A 19871-nucleotide genomic window follows, 5' to 3' on the forward strand; every position below is an offset into this window, starting at 1 on the left:
TTTCCATTAGTGTCTCATTGTCAAGCCACTTCGCCTTAGGTGTTATTCTTAGATGTTTTATTTCTTAGAACAACTACAAATAGGATGGGCTTCCTGATTTATATTTCAGGAAACTCACTGTTAGATAGAGTAATGCTGTTGGTTTTTGTACGTTGATTTTACATTCTGTATCTTTCTTGAGTTTACTGATTAGTTCCAATAATTTGTTGGTATTTGGGGGATTTTTCTGTATAAAATATCTAGTATTGTGTTTACTTTCTCTATCACAGTCTTTCTTGGTAGTTAAGGGAATTGCGTTGTTGCTGTATTTTTGATTTCCTGTTATTGTTTGGCATTTGTCAGTTACAGATGTTTGCTTTGTGGTTACCACAAGGTTTATAAAAATGTCTTTTTACTATATTGAGCTATTTTGAAGTGATTACTGACTTCCTTAGCTCTGTGCTGATCAGTTAGCCTGTAAATAGCTGTTCCACTTGGTGAGTGGGTGGAGGGGAGATTGTCAGCCATTCTTACTCAGCTGCCATCTTGTTCCATGCCCTCCATTTTTTCATCTTGAATTTGATATTTTAAAGTGTTTATGATTTTTAAAAATACATTTATTGATTTACGACTATGCCATGGCCACTTGTGGAAGTCAGGAAGCAATTTTCTTCTACCATGTGAATTTCCAGGATTGAACTCAGGTAGCTTTTCATCTGCCCTGTGTTTTGTCATTATTGAATATACTTAGTGATTTTTTTCCCCCCTTCTTAGAAGTTAGTTCTATTTTAATAGCTGGTATGCAGGATGTATACAGGGTTATCCAACAGCACTTAGTTTCTTAAGACGGGATGTGCACATTAGGTTTGCAGTTTTAAAGGAAGGAAGTTGATTTGGTGCTTTTTGACACTCTAGGCTCTTTATCTTAACATAATCCAGCTAATATTAGAAGTAGTACCCGATACCCTTATCTGTATCTATAGCCTGTGTAGCCTGCTACCTAAAGGGTGGCTTAACTTTAAATAGAGATACTTTGATATGTTAAGACAAGGGATATATTATAGTCTGACATACCTAAGGAGTTTCTCAGTGTCTTCAGATTATGAATACTATATTGAGAGCTCCTTGTCATTGTTATATTGACTGCCATATAGTTCATGCGGTACCCCGTATATGCCTGTTTTGTGATGGGCCCTCTAACCATGCACTAATGGGCAGGTGGATATATGACATAGGTGTCATGGTAGTTTGGTTTCTTTCTGTCTTGTATAATGTCATTTTACCAACTATCTGTTTTACATTTGGGTTATTCTGTCCCATTTTAAATGTTTTGACTTCATACTGGGTTAATTATTTATAAAGTAAATCATTGGATTTGTTCCCACCAGTGACACCAAGAAGAAGCAAGGAATGAGGAAAAGGAGTAACCCTGAAGTGGACGATGTACTACCAAGAAGTCATCATGGAAAGAAAGCCAAGTGGGAAACGTTAGAGCCTTTGGATACAGGCCTGTCCTTAGCAGAGGATGAAGAGCTGGTGTTACACCTGCTCAAAAGTCAAAACTAAATAAATATTCTCTGTGCCTTTGTGGACTTTGATGGACATCATTATGTAGGCAAGAAGCTGAAAAGAGTTTGGGGGCACTTAGACTATGTGTCCCATTCTCAGAGGATACATTCTCTAACAGAAATGATCACATCTCTGGGTTTCTTTCTCACAAACTGATTTTGAAACATCAAGAAACATACTCAAAGTAAGGATGTATTGTACACTTTACCATTTTGTAGTATGTGCTCTGTTAGAATTTATCAGTAGGTTCCTATTACCCACCATTGGAAATGCTTATTTTGTTTGTTTTCATAGTGCTGAGGGTTAAACCAAGGCCTTGCACATGGTGGATAAGTGCTCTACTACTGAGCTGTGTACCTAGTCCCTGTTTCTGTGTTTTACAGGCAGGTTCTGGATCCCTTGTTCATACCTGTTTTTTATACAATACAGAAATTTTAACGTTATTGTTAAATGGCTAATAATTTTATGTATATTTCATTATCTCCAAAGAAACAGTATAATGGACCAGCCCTGACAAAGAATGAGTATTTTTTAATTGAGTGCAGAAAAAATAAATGTATTTCCTATAATGTAAAGTTCAATTGTTTTCATTATGTCCAGTAATATGAAAGACACTCAAGGATAGATTCATAAAATTAAAACATGTGACAAACTCCTGAAGCAGGGTTTGTATTGTTAATTTAGCCTACTCAAAAGTAACACATTGCACTTATACTTGCAGGTTACTGGCAGTTATTTATAAATTCACTAGACCTCTGAAGACATTCTTCATGTGCTTTTTTTAGCAGGTGTCATGGGTCTCCACCTAGTTCCTGATAGTAAGAAAATGAGACAGAACCTCTGTTTTGATACAAATGCTATCAGTTTTCAAAAAGAAAACATGGAAATATCTGGGCATTGACGTGAAATGATTGATTTTAATATAGATTGTTACTCTCGGAAGTCTTTTCTTAACCATCTTCCTATCCCATTCATACCAAGACTAATTTTTGGTAATAGCTGTAAATTCAGTCCTGACTCTTAAGGAAGATGGATTGCACCACAGCTGGGTATCTCAGCACTTCCAGCTGCTGTCTGTATTTGTCTCAGAACAACTGTGTGTCTGCCTTGTTATTCAGTGGCCTCTTGGGTGACCATCTTCCCACAGTCATAGTGACTGCCAGCTTTCCCCGGGCTGTTCCTGTTGATTCCTTCTTTTTAGTGACTGGTTCTGCTTCTTCTCAGAGCTTCAGCCTTTCCTCAGAGTTTAGAGTCTTATTGGCACTTTCCCAGACCCCTGAGGTTCTTGACTAGTTCTTCTACCATGACATTCTTCAACTACCTTCCCTGGGAGTTCTCTCTGTAGCCTGTAGATCTGAGCATGTTTCCTTCTGTTATGGTGTCTGTTGTGTGATATAATCAACCTTTTTCTATGAACATGTTATCTGGCAGTTTCCTTGAGAACAGGATTGTATTTTATCCATCATATGTGTGTGTGTGTGTGTGTGTGTGTGTGTGTGTGTGTGTGTGTGTGTGTGTGTGTATATATATATATATATATATATATATATATATATATATATATATATATATATATATAGCACCTTCCCTATAATTCATAGTCAGGAATCAGGGCTTTGATTTAATGACTACTCACAGTAAACCAAGAGAAATTTATTTACTTTTTAATAATTTTTTTTTAATTTTTGAGAATTTTATGCACATGTATATTTTAATCATAATTTACCCACTGCTCCTCCTTCCAGCTTCTCCTGGGCACCACTCCCTATTCATATCCCTCTTCCAACTTCATCTCCTCCTAAGTCCAGTTATTAGTATTTGACCGTAAGTCCATGGATGTGGGGCCATCCACTGGAGTATGGTCAACTTACAAGGGAACACATCTGTAAAGGAAACTGACTTCCTCGCCTAGCACCTGTGGGCTGTAAGTAGCTGAGCTCAGACTGGGGGCTCATGTACCCCTTGCTCAGCCATAATATAATGTTGAGTGGCTCGGTCATGTGCAGACAGTCACAAATGGTATGTATTTAAGAGTGAAGCAATCTTATCCTGTCCAGAAGACTTTGTCTCTTAGAACCTTCCACCCTAAACCAAGAGAGCTTTTAAAGGTATGGTGTAACACACTGTTCTGTCACCTGTGTAGGAAGGAGAGAGAGTTTATGGACATAAAAATTAGTTGTAATTACTTTAACAGAGATGAAAGAGTAAACAGAAAAGGAAATCAGGGATTGGAAACTCAAGATTTTGAAGTTAGAGTTTCTGAAACAGTCTCTTGTCCTTGAAGACTTTCAAAGTTCGAGTAAAGGAATGTATAAAACGAAGGCTGACCATTGATTTTATGCTGCCCCATTTTGGTTATGTTTCCTGAAGAGGAATTAAGTCTATTGGCTGCTTCTATATAATTACTGAATAGATATATTACAAGGCATTTGCTTCATAAACTACCTTGGATCGTGTTTTATCTGTAGAACTGAGTAGATCCTTATTAAGCAGTTCAGTGTGTTCTTTGCTAATTTTGAAAACTATCTGAAAGGTAATAGTGCATGGTAAATGTTAGCTCTGACAGCTCCTGCCAGACCTCCATCCCCTGGACAGCGTGGACCAGAGACAAAGGTATTCCTTCAGTCTAGGCCCAAGGTGTAGTCGACTAGGCACCTCTATCCTTGCAGAACAAAAACACGCTGAGTCCTCAGCACACCACCCGAGAGAAACATGTAATAAATGAGAATAGCCATTGGTTTAGTGTGCTAGTGAGTCCTACGCTGCTGCACACTGTACCCGACCTGTGAGCGACAGTTTCCCTCTGCTGCCTCTATTTATTTAGTTGGGAGAAGGGACCAAATGCATAATTTTAGTGTGTCATAAAAAGAGCTGATGGAGAAAGGACGGTGCTTGTTTGAGGGAGGGAGCTATTGCAGGGCCTTAGGAAAGAAAAAGGACACAGTTTGTATTTTCTAGGACCCAGAGACTAATTCTTGCTGCTAAACCAAGGCTGAAAGGCCATTCATCAGACTCGCTAGTGTAAAATAATCCCTAAAATTACATAAGTCTCTGAAAGCAAAAGCCTTTGGAGAGCTGCCATCTCATAAGCTTACATGGCATTCTGGATTTGTTTGGGGCCATAAAAAATGGATAAGTTTAATTAAACGTAATTAATTTTGTTATACAACACTTGAAATACCCTGAACACGAAGTAATCTCTGAGCCTTGATATCAGAGGCTGCCAAAGGATGCAGATGTTCCTGTGAGGTGGCGATGTAAGGAAAGAAGTCTGCAACCAAGATTTGAAAGCCTGCTTTGTATCATTTAAGATGAGAAATAATCATGGTGTGATTGTCTTCCAGTGCCCCTGCTGATCAGAGAGCCTAGGGCAGATAAGTTCCCCATCACATAGTGCCTGCTGACTCAGCAAATGACAGTGTGGGGGGACCCTTCGTTTAGCATATGAGAGACACTGATGCTGAAAGCTTTGTCCAAACAGACAAATTAGACAAATGACATTCTTAGTCTCAACTGTAATTTAGATACCAAGGAAGAAGTTTACAGGATAGAACAGAGAGTGTAATGATGGACCAAAAGAGGGGGTGTGGGGGGGCTCAGATTATGAATTAAATAAATAGATAAATGAAGGAGGATGCTGGCAGGAAGATAAAGAATACATGCCTAAGAGATCTAGAGGTTCTTGGGAGCCGAGGCAATGTGGAGAATAGTGAATTATAGTTAGGGATGACTGGGCAAGGCCTAATGCGATGATTCATCTTGATTAAACTTGATTGGATTGAGAAGCTCCTGCTTAAGTTATAGCATACCTCTTAGTATGACTGTGAAGTTGTTTCCAAGGACAAACAGATTATGAATCATTTGAGTCCGTTGATAAAATTCAAAATTTTTAATGCACTGTTGGGCAATGGTAGAACTGCAGAAGATGAAGTCTGTTTAGAAATGGGTCTCTGGGCAAGTTCTGGCCTCTTCTGTTAAAGCATGGCTGCTGTGCCATGGTGTGAGTACCTCTGTGATAGCTTCACATTATGATGGGCTGAAACCTTGCAAACCATGAGCAGCGTAAGTCCTTCCTTGTTTCTGCTGGGCGTCTGCTCACAGTAACAACAAAACTAATACACCTCCTGACTCACTCCTGTCCTTGACCTTTTTTATCCTAAATTGACTCTAGTGTTTGTGTTCATGAAGTTTGATAAGAAAAAGTTTCTCCAATGTTCAGACATTAATTAGAAGGCTCTAAGGATAGAAGGGGAGGGAGACGGGGAAAATGGCAAAAGACCATTTTACATTCTTGAATGTATGCTAAAACCTAAACTGACACCTTATATCACCAACCCATCCAGAAACCATGTTGACCTCTCTGTGCTGGTTGACCTCCTCTGCGGTTTTCTCTTCACATAGCCCTACCCATCCTTGCTAAAGCCAGTGAAGATTCACTACAGTGTATACCTTCCTCTAATCTTTTAATAGAAAACGTTCTTTCTTCTTTTGGTCTAACAGATACTTTTCCAAATAGTACTTGCCCTTGCTGCTGGGAGCTCTGGAAGCTTGTCTTAGAAGCAGTCCTTTGAGGGATAGTATCAGCAGTGCTTTAATAAACCATTTTATTTCAGGGACCCCTTATTCTCAAGAGTAATAAGCTAACAATTGTTCATGGTCCTATTAGATTTCTGAGACAGAGACTTTCTCTTTTACTGCCTGAGATGTGAGATCCCATAACCTGAACTAGTCTGAATGAATCTTTCGTGGCTTTTTTTTTTTTCCTCTCAAAAATCTTTAATAAAATTTAGAAAAAAAAATGTGATGTTTCTTGAGTTGCAGCTCACAAAAGAACCACCAGGGAATTTTCAAATTCTACATTGGGATCCAGCAGGTCTGGGGTGGGACCTGGAATTATGCATTTCTACCAAGCTCCCAGAGGATGGTGATGCTGCTGGCCCATGGCTGTTTTTGTTTGAGGCTGTAATGGAATTCAGAGTTATTAAATCATTGTTCACAAACAGGTATTCTATCAGAGTCCCAGCAGGAAACAGATGGTGCACACAAATTAGGATAATCCTAAGGAGGGGTGTGTTAATAAAAACTTTATTTACATATAAGAGGGCAGAGTAAAAGAATCACAAAAGCTTGTCTACCTTAAGGCTACTAATAGAGGTGTTACCCCACCTTGAGGACTTAAGGAAGTTAGTGACTAAAACCCAGTAGGAGAGAGTAGACACACAGCTGTGTTATGACATTCAAGTTGAAATACAGACTCAGCAGGTGGGTGAGTGGCTGAAAAGGACCTAGGGAGTCAATGCTGACCTTGCTGTCTTTGCTAGACTAGGTTGGTAGCCTTCACTGACCCAGCCCTACTGGAAGTCGGAGAGCAGATTGCCTCCCAGGAAGCAGGATGGAGAATGGTGTATGGAGATAAGCAGGAGAAATGCTCACAGATACAGGTCCTAAATAGATGGAATTATAACCAAATGCAGTAGATGCACATGTTGATGAGTATGAAGCCTAAACAAGTATGGCCAAGAGTTAAAAGAGTTGAGAAGGCAAATGGGATAGGGAAGCACCAGAGTTAATTCCAAACAAAAGAAGCATGTGACTAATATCTCGGAGCTGTGCCCCATGCAAAGGCATTCGGTGCAGGCACATTTCAGAGCATTTTCAGCTTTATATGTGCATGACCAGAGTGTGTTAGTCTAAGGTCATAGGTCAAGGTGGCAGGGAGGAACATTTTGAACATGTTTAACTCGTATCTTCGGTAGTAGACAGGAATACTTTTGGGCATACTTAAACCCCGCCCTCCCCCCAACCCCCCCCAAAAAAAAAAGATTTTAGCTGTAGCCACAGGAAGGTCACAGTTTCCCCTAGGAGTGTCTGCCTCACTTAGCTACTAACAGACGCTCCTTGAGGGAGGAGGAAAGTGCTTCTTGTGGACTCCCTCCCTCATCACCTCTGTACCAGTCTCAGTATGGGATGCAGCAAGGGTGGACAGTAAGCAAAGATGCACAGGACCCATTTGTAAAGGAAAGTGAAACGACAGCGGGATGGACAGCAGGGGAGGGGAGCATGGATGAATCTGGTTGGTTTCAAGTCTGAAGGCTTAGTTTGCAGACGCATTAGCAGTAGAAGAGTGTCCAACCATGTGGGCCCCCCTCACTGTCAAATTCATGGTCACTGTTCTTCAGTGAACCTTTGGTGTTTCCTCGGCTTCATCTTCTGCTCACTCCTTCCCTCTCTTTGTAAACTCTCAAAGCTTCTCCCTCACTCTTGCTTTGGGTTTCGCTAAGAAGGATGCGGTCCAAAGAGACTTGCCCAGCTGCCAGTCGATGTCCATCTGCTTCTGGCACCTGAGCTGTGTACTCTCTGGACCCCCCTGCTGCTTGTATGTCAGTCTCCATCTCTTCTAGTCTGCTCAGGATTACCGCTGCTACAGGTGTCTCCTTTATTACCAAGTTTTCTTTCCTACTGGATCAGTGGACAAATATGTCTCCTTGAATGTGTCCCATCTAAAAAAGAAAAGCTAAAACTAGTTTGATTCCCTCCCTGTTACCTTAAATCACTTTCCTAAGTGTATCCAACCTTTTGACATTGCAACATGATTTCATCTAGAAAGTTTGCATTTGAAAAATCACATAATCAAATTATGGGGAAAAAGTCACAGAAAATCTCACAATGTTTTCATTAAGTTTATGGTTTTAATCTGTTGATTTACAGGTAAATGGTTAATCTGTGGTATGACACATACAATGAATTATTATTCAACAAGAAAAAAAGAATATGCCATTGACTTGAGTTCTCTGTGGATTGACCTCAGGGTAATGATGTTGAGTAACAGGAACAATTCATGGCTGTCCTAGGGCACACATTGCTCATAGACTGCAGGTTAGACATGATATGCCTGTTGGCATAACTCCTCAAAATTACTGTCTGTTTCTGTTTATATCATTTATATCATTCTCCCAGGTCTTTTTCTATCACAGTTTATGAGACATAATTGAAGTTCAACAAGCTGCACGTGTTTAAAGTAAGAAATTTGTTTTCAACTATGCATATATACATCTATGAACCATATTGTAGTTGCCCCTAAAGATTTTTCTCAGGCCATTTGTAGTCTCTGCCTCATGACCAGCCTTCACCTCCTCACCCTACTTTTTCACCAATCATTGATTTGCTTTCTGTCATTGTTCAAGAGTCTACATTTTCTAGAATTTTTTTTTAACTGGGATCATAAGTTTGACTTGATTTTTGTCTTGTTCCTGTTACTCAATGTCATTATCCTGTGGTCAGTCCAGGGATAATGTAAGTCAATAGCATTATTCTTTTTTTTTCTGAATAATAATCTAGTGTATGTGTCACACCACAGTTTGAACATTCACTTGTAAATCAACAGATTAAATTTTCTTTCATTATTTTTGGAAACTGCAAGTTCAGCTGCTATGTACTTTCTTTGTATGATGCCTAGAAGTAGCATAGCTGCTGCATGTTACAGTGTATACTTACTGAAGGAGACCCCCCTGCACAGTGGAGGACTTCCTCTTGGGGCTTGGATTACCCCAGGATTACCTGCACAAACCACACCCAAACACCTGTTTTCACAGAGAGATCCTTTATTCAGTGGGGAAGAAAAGTTAAAGTGGCTGCTTTCTGACTCAGGTAGAAAACAGCAGCAACTGATCTTGCAGGTGTAATTTTAAGAGGAGAGGAAGGGGAGGTCTGTGTTAGGATGGGCTAGGATATGGTGCAAAAGGAGATAGGGAACTAGGGAGAAGGGGAAGGGGACTATTGCTAGTAGTCTAAACTAGGGTCATCCTTGTGGATTCCTGGGAACTTCCCTAGCACCTGGTTTCTCCCTATCCCCATGATGTCTCCTTCTATCAAGGTATCTCTTTCATTGCTCTCCCATTCTGTCCCAGTTCTAGCTCGACCATCCCATTCCCTTATGTTCTCATCCCCCATCCTCTATCCTCCATTAGCCCCTCTCATCCCCAGTTTACTCATGGAGATCTCATCTATTTCCCCTTCCCAGGGCAATCCATGTGTTTCTCTTTTGGTCCTCCTTGTTAGCTAGCTTCTCAGGAGCTGTGGTTTGTAGTCTGATTATCCTTTGCTTTACATCTAATATCCACTTATGAGTGAGTACATACCATGTTTGTCCTTCTGAGTCTGGGGTTGCCTCCCTCAGGATATTTTCTAGTTCTGTCCATTTGCTTGCAAATTTCATGATGTCATTGTTTTTCACTGCTGAGTAGTACTCCATTGTGTATATGTGCCACATTTTCTTTATCCATTCTTCGGTTGAGGGGCATCTAGGTTGTTTCCAGGTTCTGGTGTTACAAATAATGCTGCTATGAAAATAGTTGAGCACATGTCCTTGTGGTATGATTGAGCATCCTTTGGGTATATGCCCAAGAGTGGTATTTTGCTGGTAGATTGATTCCCAATTTTCTGAGAAACTACCATTCTGATTGTCAAAGTGGCTATACAAGTTTGTACTCACTCCAACAGTGGGGGAGCATTCCCTTTGCTCCACATCCTCTCCAACATAAGCTGTCTTCAGTGTTTTTGATCTTAGCCATTCTGACAGGTGTAAGATGGTATCTCAGAATTGTTTTGATTTGCATTCCCTGATGACTAAGGATGTTGAGCAATTCCTTAAATGTCTTTTATCCATTTGGGGTTCTTATGTTGAGAATTCTGTGTTTAGCTCTGTAGCCCATTTTTTAAATTGGATTGTTCTGTATTTTGATGTCTAGTTTCTTGAATTCTTTATGTATTTTGGAGATCAGCCCTCTGTCAGATGTGGGGTTGGTAAAGATCTTTTCCCATTCTGTATGTGGTCGTTTTGTCTTATTTACCATGTCCTTTGCCTTATAGAAGCTTTTTAGTTTCAGGAGGTCCCATAAATCCAGTCAAAGAGAGAGAAGGGGGATTCTGTGAGCAAGGGGCATCAAGATCATGATGGGGAAACCACAGAGACAACCAAACCAAACTAGTGGGAACTCATGATGAACTTTATAACAATATCTGTGGAGCCTCCACGGGACTGGACTAGGATCTCTGCATAAGTGAGACAGTTGTTTAGCTTGATCTACATAAGGGGTCCCCTGACAGTAGGATCAAGATTCATCCCTGGTGCATGCGCTGGCTTTTTGGAGCCCACTACCTATGGTGGGACACCTTGCATAGCCTTGAGGCAGGGGGAGGGGCCTGGACCTGCCTCTACTGAATATACCAGGTTCTGCTGACTCCCCATGGGAGGCCTTACCTTGTTGGAGGAAGGAATGGGGGAGAGTTAGTGCAGGGCGGGGGGAGAAGGCTGGAGGGCCAGGAGGAGGGAAGAAAGGGGGATCTGTGGTTGGTATATAAAATGAATAAAAAATTTCTTTATAATTAAAAAAAAAAAAGGCAAAGGGAATGGGGGAGGAGTTCCAGGCCTACCAGAGCTACATGTTCGAGTGGGTTAGTATCCCTTTACTTACCTTAAAAAAAAAAAAAAAAAAAAAAAACTTCAAATGCTTTTCTTAAATGGCTATTATCATTGTATCTATAGTGTGTGAAAGACCCTACTTCTCCACCCATTACTTGATGTGGTACATCATTTTAATGGATTCTTAGTGGTATCACATTATGACTTTCATTGTCCCAACAACTGAAAACAGTGTGGGTTTTCCATGTGCTTTTGTGTCATCTCTGTATCTTTCTTTGTTGAAATATCTGTTTCATATCTTGCTAATTATTTTTATTATGAATCTTTGAGAATTTAGAAGTTTGATATTCCAGATGCAAGTTCTTTATTGCATATATGATTTTCAAATCTTTTCTCTTAGTCTGAGTTTCTCTTTCTTATGCATTTATCTCCTAGCTGTCTTTTGAAGAATAAGAACTTTAATTTTTGATATTCAATGTATTTGACTTTTCCTTTATTGACTGTGCAGTGTCATGTCTCAGAAATATTTTCTTATCCTAAGATCACATCTCCTATCTTTTCCTCTATAAATTTATAGTTTTAGAGTATCTATCCAGATATCAGTTTTGTTTAGAGATAATTCTTATGTACAATACCATTTTTCAACTAAACTTCAGTTTTTAGATATGACTATCTCTTTGATCAAACATCATTGGTTGGAAAGACTCTTCATTCACCATTAAATGACCGTTAGAGGTTCTTCCAAACACAGAACCATTAAAGTCTCTTACGGTGTCTACCAGGGCACCAGCAGGGTGTTGGCCTGCCCCCATTAGGCATGTGCCCCATTAGCAGGCACTGTTGATGGAAGCTTTTGGTGCTTCTCCAGGTCACATCCCTCATTCTCCAGCCCCTTTCTCCACATGACTGTGACAGGACTTTTCTGGAGGCTCCTGGCCAGCACCACTTTCCTCAGTGCGATTGATGATCTTCATCTTCAGCGCTCTTCCTCAGAGAGCCTACCTGTGATGCCAAATAATGTTTTCTCCATCACTCTGACAAAGAGTAATTCCAGTGTGTATTATACCATCAGGTTGCCATGGGAATATGGATACTGGAAGCCATTCCATTATTGAGCTTTTGTGTTTTCTTTGCTAAAACAGATCTTGCTAGATTGCCGTAGACTTCTGTGTTAGTATATCCAAGATCAATTCTTGGGGCTCATCCTAATTGATCTATCTATAGAATTGTCTTTCTCATGTTATTAAACACGGACTCCTCTTTGTACTCTCCTTTTCTGTTTGCTTCTATTTGTTTTCCTAATTACACATTAGTTATGCATGATTAGGGTTTCATTATTATATTTTCATATATTATGTATATAATGTATCTGCTCATATTTACTTCCCATTAACTCTCTCGACCCCACATCTCATTCCTACTGATGTTCCTTCTTTCAAGCCAGTTCTGTTTCTACTTTGAATTTGTGTGTGTGTGTGTGTGTGTACTCCCCAATAAGTTTAATTAGGGTTGCTTTCATGAAGAGCAGTAATTTACAGGAATATGAGCAATTAACCAGTGTTTACACCACCAAAAAACAACAACTGCCATTAGTTCTTCAGGGAGGTGGGATCTTATGGTCCTCTTCTCCTCTCTGTGATGGGTCCTATCTGTGACCCTCTCCTCCCCATGTTAATGGTACAATCTTGTGCAGGTAATCACAGCCCTTGTGAGTTCATGAGTAGAGTGGCATGGCACACCTGGAAGACAGTGCACCACAACACTCCTACTTCTCCTCCAGCTCTTACACTCTTTCTGTCCCCTTTTTCCTAATGTTCCCTGAGCCTAGGAGAAGGTGTAGAAATGCCCCATCATTCTTCACTTATTGTCATCATTTTGGCCTTATGAGTCTCTGTAGTAACTACTACACACTGAGAACATTAGCTTCTCAGGCCAAAGCTGAGAGCAACACTAATCTATGGGCATAAACAGAAACATTTAGGAGGCAATTTGATGGGCTTAACATGTCCATATAACCGAACAACAGTAGCAGCTTTCCCAATAGGGCCTTAGACCTCCCCAGCTACAGGCTGAAATCTTCTCCTGCTGTACATGTTCTGTCTCTCTTCACTGATTGCCTCTCAGGTTGAAAACATTGAGATATTCATAGCTTGTCTCATATCTTTCATCTAACCCATTAACAAATCCACTTAGCTCTTCTTTTGAAATATATGCAACAGTCAACTCATCACTGTTCCCACTCTAGTTCCCGAGGCTCTCCAGGCCTCCATTCAATAGACTGCTGCAGTAACCTCTTAATTGCATTCATTGCTACTGCCTTTCCTATCACAAGCAGTCCCAATCATCCTTTAAAACCGTTGATTGGCTCGTGGAATTCTTCAAAACTGCATTGACTCTTTATCTTACTTCAGATAGAATCTAAAACTTTCCCCTCTGCCTGAAAGGCCCAGCATTTTGTCTTCCTTCTATTTTCACTTACTATTTTCCTTTCACTTGGTCCACTTAAATTACTCTAGACTTTGCTGTTTCTTCTGTCTGGACTTTTCAGCCCTGAGGTCCAACACGGCCGAAGCCTTGCCTTGTGAGGAGCTCCCTGTGAGCAACCAGTGGAAAGCAGTAGAGTCTTCATCTCCAGGGCATTCGCTGTCTTTTCCCTTCCCATCATTGAATTCACCAGCATCTGACATTGCCTATTGCCAGTCTCTGTGCTCCCCACTTTATGCCAAGCAAAGTAGGCTAGACGCTCACTTAAGGCAGAGGGTATCTTTATTCATTGCCATATCCCATATCCCAGTAGATAGCACTTAAGACATGGTCAACAAACACTTAGAGAGTGAATGTATAAGTCCTACCAGTTAAACACACAGTTGAGTCGGTAAGATTTTGTTTTAAAAGGCAGGTAGGCCTGGTGGGACTGAACCTTCCAGTTATTCACACTTAAACTTATGTATGATGCCCCATTGCCTAGTAACCAGTTAAATATGGCTCAGAAATCCGGTAAATTCCACTGTAGGCCACTGACCTAGGCATGTGGGGGTGGGGGGTGGGGGTGGGGGTTGCATTGCCAGGCGGGTTGGAGTGGGACAAATCCTAACTAACAGGAGCTATAAATATTGTGCCACAACACTGAGCTCTTAAACCTGGACATGACGTTGATGGATGAATTTGTTCTTCCCTTTCTTATTCTTTAACCTTATTTCTTTCCTTTCTTCCTTCCATGTTGGGGCTTTGAACTCATGCACTTAGATGTGCCAGGGAAGTTTTCTACCACTAAGCATATCCTCAGCCCTGACATTGGGTCTCTCTGAATGAAATTCATGCAATTTTACTGTAAAATAGAATAGTAATCATACTAATCTGTGCCTCAAATAGCTCTTTGGGGAATTAGATGAAGCAATAATATGTAATTGGGACAAAGCATGTGCTTATAAGAAGGTATCACTAATTGAAACAATTCTTGGGATCCAGCAGGGCTGTACTCAGTTATGTGAAACTGGCCACATGAGGTGTCCGAGGGGGCTGTCCCATTTCATTCATTGCAGTGGAGATGCCAGACAGGTTAAAGAAGCCATTTTAGGTGTCCCAGGTCCAGCCATGCTCTCTGAATCCAATGTAGCCACATCAGCTACCAGCTGAACACGTCAAAGGTACAAAATTGTGAGAAATGCCTTGAGTCTTGAAGTTTGTTGTGTGATAGTAGGGAACTAAAAAGTATGGTTTTACCACAATTTGTTCACCAGTTTCCCTGCTGATAGGCATTTGAGATGTTTCTAGGCTGAGACTACTATGAGGAACACAACTACCATAGCGTTATTGTGTGGATGCACAAACAACAAATTCACAAGTTAGAGCAACTCATGTAAATCCCCTCATGATCAATAAGTGAATCAATAAGATGACATGCTTTCTCTTTAACATAGCGATACATTAGTTTATTTTAACTGACCTAACAGCTGTAATGGAATATGTGGTGTGATTTTAAACTACAGAATTAATAAAATGGTTCCATGAGATTTTACAGTAATATGACCTACATACATGCATACACGTACATACATGCGTACATACATAAATGGCAAACCAATACATGACATTGCCTGTGCATTCCCATGTAAAGGCATGAATGAGATCCTTGGTCCTCTTTTAGAAAGTTATTCATCCTATTTATGGGGACTGTTTCAGGGGGCATAGACTTGCAGACCATAACAACCATAACAACAGTATATGGCTCCCTGGGTCTCACCCTTTTTTTTTTCCCCTGGAACTGAGGATCGAACCCAGGGCCTTGCACTTGCGAGGCAAGCGCTCTACCACTGAGCTAAATCCCCAACCCCAGGTCTCACCTTAAGCATAGCTATTTGAAGCTTTTCTCTGCAGTTGGGAGACACAGTCCATGGCTCCTCAACTTTGGTAGGACTCAGGGGTGTATGGTTTACTGAACAGATGTAGACTCATTGAGTATTTATAGCTTTTTATAATATAAAAGAATCTGAAAAAAGTATTTCATGTTTGTGTAAAGTTTAGGCTTTAGCATTTAGTAGTTTTTATTTTTTTCATTTATTTGATTGTGGTTTTCCAAAAAAGTTCATATGTTGGGGATTTGTTCATCAGTGTGGCAGTGTAGAGGTGGCCAGGCCTTTGCAAGATGGGGCCCTGTCGTTGTGGGCATGCCCTTGGGAAAGATTAAGGAAGTTAATGAGGTGGAATTAGTTCTCCCAAGAGAAAGTTATTAGGATCAAGAGCAGGCCTCCTGAGTTGTTTTCTCGGTTACTGTGTGGCAGTGTGATCCCTTGTTCCTGTATACACTTTCATCCTGTCACCACCATGCCTGTGAGCCCCCAGATTATAAACTAAACAGATCTTTTTTCTTTATAAAGTACCCAGGCTTAGTTAGGTTTTTAGATGCAGTCATAAAAAGCAGATTGAGAGATTTGGGGAGAGGAGAATGCATTGCAGTCAGTTTCTTCAGTGATAAATGGTATCCATTTCTTCACCCTGGTCTGTTCAAGGTAAACCACCCTCCCACTCCTCATCCCATCATCATGTGTGACTCCCAAGCTGTCTTCAGTTTACCCTGAGGTCCGGTACAGCCTGGGCCCAGTGCTATGGGAACAAAGCTGAAGTAGAATCCCTACTTTAGACACTAAGTCCAGCTCTGTCAACAGGCACCTTGTGACCATTGATCAATCATGGGCAGGTACTTCCTAATGAACCCATGGCAACTACAGAAACCTTCAAATTGTAGTTATACAAGACAAAGAAAATAAAAATTACCTATCATCGGATGCCTGAAGACAGTCATTAGTGCAATTATATACCACAAAATAATACCTCAGCAAACATGGACCACACATACAGCAGGGTGTGCTGTGTGGCCATAATATAGTACATTATTTCATCCTGGCTTATGAATATGCTCTATTTGTCATGTTCACAGAATGACAAGTCTCCTAATGATGCGTTCTTGGAATACACCCACTGTTAAGTAACACCTACTGTACTTTAATATATTTTCTTCCATATATCTGAAGGAATCTATACAATCATAATGCTTTGTAAACTATTTAATGTTTGGCTGATTTTCTCTTAACGCTTTTGTTGGACTTAAATATCCTCTTAGAATTTTTGATGATATAAAATTTGTTATCCTGATACCTATAAGTACATTTAGCACCTAGGTACTGGTTTCTGATATTGTACTACAGAAAACAAAACCAAACCAGGGTTTCTCGAAGAATTGGCTGATTCTAGACCTGTGGCAAGAAATACATGAGCCTGGAGCATCCTGAAGTGCTAGAAAGAATGAAAGTGCTAAGAGACGCAACTCAAGAAATGAGAGAAGCCAAGGGCGTACCAGAGCCAACTGGAAGAGCGCCCTGTGAGGAGTGACTGACAGGCAGCTAAAGGAACACTGAGTCGTAACAGCACTGTTCAAGAAGTGTCTGTGAGTCCAGGCCGACGCGAATAATGACTGAATCAACAAAGGAGGGGGGCAAGTCTCCCTGGGAGAATTAAAGATAATTCATGGAGATGCTCTGAGTTTGGGAAGCTGGAACATGACTCTATTCCTGGAGTGTGAACTGAGCTTACTGCGTCTCCTCCAAAGAGTGCAGTGTGGAAAAAAGAGCAAAGAAGAGAGCAACCGTGTGGTGGGGAAAGTCTGCGTGCCGCTGCCAAGTGATCACAGTGAAGCGTGCTAGTGCTAAGCCCGCTGATAGTCTGTGCTTTTGGAATCTGTGTGGTAAGTTTGGCTCTCTACCTCTGGGAGGCTTCTCAAAAGCACACACAGCCTCAGTTTAATGAGTTTCTCATGAGAGAAACCCCAGACAAGCTCAAGGAAGCAGAGGATCCACAAGACACCCCACCAGTAGTCCTTCAAATGCTCAAGGTCGTAGAAACAAAGTCTGAGGCTGGGTTGCAAAATGTCAAATGGCATGCTGAATAATAAAGGGAATGTCAGGTAAAAAGCAAGGAAGTTGGAGTAGAGCGTGGCATTTAGTTAATAATTTATCAGCATCGATCCATTAATTGTGACAAATGTACCGCACTAATGAAAAAAGTTAATAACAGGAGAAACGAGGTGTAGTTACCAGGGACTCTGTGCCAGCCTCGCAGTGACTCTAAATCTACATGCTTCTCAGACACAAAGCTTACCTAGAAAGTGATGGGAAACACATGCATCATGTGATGTTTCGCTTTTTGTGATAGAACATCAAGTGGTTTCTAAATTGTTGCTTTTGTACAGCTTATGATGAACAATCTTACGATTAAACTCATGAACACATCTCTTATGACTTTCTTCAGAGTATGTTTGTGGAAGGGAAATTGTGACATAACAGATGGACCATATTATAATAGTATTAAGGATTTTTATACAGAATACCTGACAGGGCCTTTCAAGTGAAGACTATATTAACTTCAAAATAGAATAGGTGATGACGGATGTACAGGTTTCCTGCCAAGATGCTTGGATATTTTTCACATCTGAGCTAGTTATACCAACTGTCCTGAAATAATAGTCTCATGCACTTTCTGGAAGAGTGACTTCCCCACAGAGATCTAGGTTTAATCTGCATTTAGAGTTTACAGCTCTTTTTAAATTATTATTTATTCTCATATATTACATCCCTAAGCAGTTTCTCCCACTCCTGCCCTCCAAGTTCATCTCCTCCACCTCCTCTCTCCCCCAGATCCACTTCTCTTCTGTTTCCCTTTAGAAAAAGGCAGGCCTCACAGAGATATCAACCAAATGTGGCCCATCATCAAGTTACAACCCTCATTACAACAGACAAATCAGAAGCCTTCCCTTCCCCACGCTGAGGGTGGCCAATACAAAACCAGAAATCCAGATCGCCAGAGAGCAGAGAACACAAGCAGGCCCCTTCTGAATGAAGTACACCAGGCAGTCAGACTCTGAATGTGAGAGATGTGTGGTTCTGGAAGTACAGTTCTCAGATCCAATAGAATCAGTATCAGTGGCACACTTGTTAGAGGTGCAAACCCTGGCCTCACTCTGGATCTACTGGACCAGAAGCCCTGCTTTGAGGGCTGATCAACATGGTGATTTTTATTTTGAGAAGTCTGCATGCTTTTAAAAATCTTTGGCACTCTCTGAGATATAATTAGCATACATACAATATGCCTATTTAAAATATATAATTATACTAGTCAATGGTTTTTTAATACATTTACAGATTTGTGTAAATCAACAGAAAAGTTTTTACATTTTTATCACCTCAGAAATATACCCTGTACTCCTCAGCTATCCCCTTTTCTCCCTTCAGCCATACACAACACAAATCCTCTTTCTACTTTGTGTAATAGACACATACCATACGGTTGCCTTCTGTGTCTGGTGTCGTGTCTTTCACTGAGCATAAGGGCCATGTATATCATCACACATATTAGTGTCCCATTCCATCTGATGTCTAAATAATAGTCTATTACTTAGATAGATCATTGTTTAGTTTCTGTTTATGAGTCGGTAGACATTTGGGTTGTCTTCACTCTTTGCTATTAGCAATACTAAATGTGAATATACATTTTAAATAATATTTTTATCAATTCTTTGAGACTTTCATACAATGTTTGACCATATTCCCTTCCCCCAACTCCTTCCAAAACTACCTCCTCCTTCCTACCCACCCAATTTTGTGTCTCTCTGTGTGTGTCTGTCTGTCTGTCTCTCTCTTCCTCCCTTCCCTACTTTCTTTCTTTTTTTTCTTTTAACTCAAATCCAATTTGTGTTACCCAAAGATACTCTTGGATGTTGGGACTGGCCTGAGGTGTAATCAACTACCTGGGGTCACACCTTTAAAAACTCTGATTCTTTCTCTCTCAGCAGCTATCAAATGCCAATAGCTCCTTCAGCTGGGTGTGAGAGGTCATTCATACCCTACCCCCCCACTCCATGCTGGGATCTTGTCTGACTTGAGAATATTCTTATGCAGTACATATTTTCCCTGGCCTTTCAAGTGTTCTCCATAACAGGCTACAATTTGAAAGCCATGGCTAGATGAGTATGTGTATGTGTTGGGGGGCGGGGGGAGTTGTCCAGAACCAATAGGAAGTAGTTCTTTTCTATTCCTAGAAGTCAGCAGTTAGGTGATACATCAAGGTAGAAGAGCATGAACTGGGTAGTGGGTCTGATAGTGATGGTCCATGATGATGCTTTCACTGTAAGGATGTGGGCAAGGCTGGATTGAGATACTGAAGGAGGAGAAGTCTCAGCTTGAGAGATGTGTTCAGTTTTGACCACTAGACACTCTCAATGATTTATCAGTTTATCATTATAATCTGAAAGTCATTTGAGCTCTTAAGTGTTGAAGCTTAAAAGTCTTTTCTGTCTGCATTTGCTCTTTATTATCATATTTGCAATATCAAACAGCCAAGTAGTTCTTAC

General features: G+C 40.6%; 1 protein-coding gene across 1 annotated transcript in view; it reads left to right on the plus strand.

The window, feature by feature from the left end:
* Ddx10 (DEAD-box helicase 10) overlaps positions 1-2123 on the plus strand; it is a 184145-nt gene extending 182022 nt beyond the window's left edge. Inside the window, exon 18 of the mRNA XM_028864955.2 lies at positions 1368-2123. Coding sequence (XP_028720788.1) covers positions 1368-1545 — 178 coding nt within the window. The 3' untranslated portion in view covers positions 1546-2123. The remainder of the gene's footprint in view (positions 1-1367) is intronic.
* Positions 2124-19871: the final 17748 nt, after the last annotated feature.

This window comes from Peromyscus leucopus, chromosome 7 (assembly GCF_004664715.2).
Source record: "Peromyscus leucopus breed LL Stock chromosome 7, UCI_PerLeu_2.1, whole genome shotgun sequence".
NCBI classification, from domain to species: Eukaryota; Metazoa; Chordata; class Mammalia; order Rodentia; family Cricetidae; genus Peromyscus; species Peromyscus leucopus.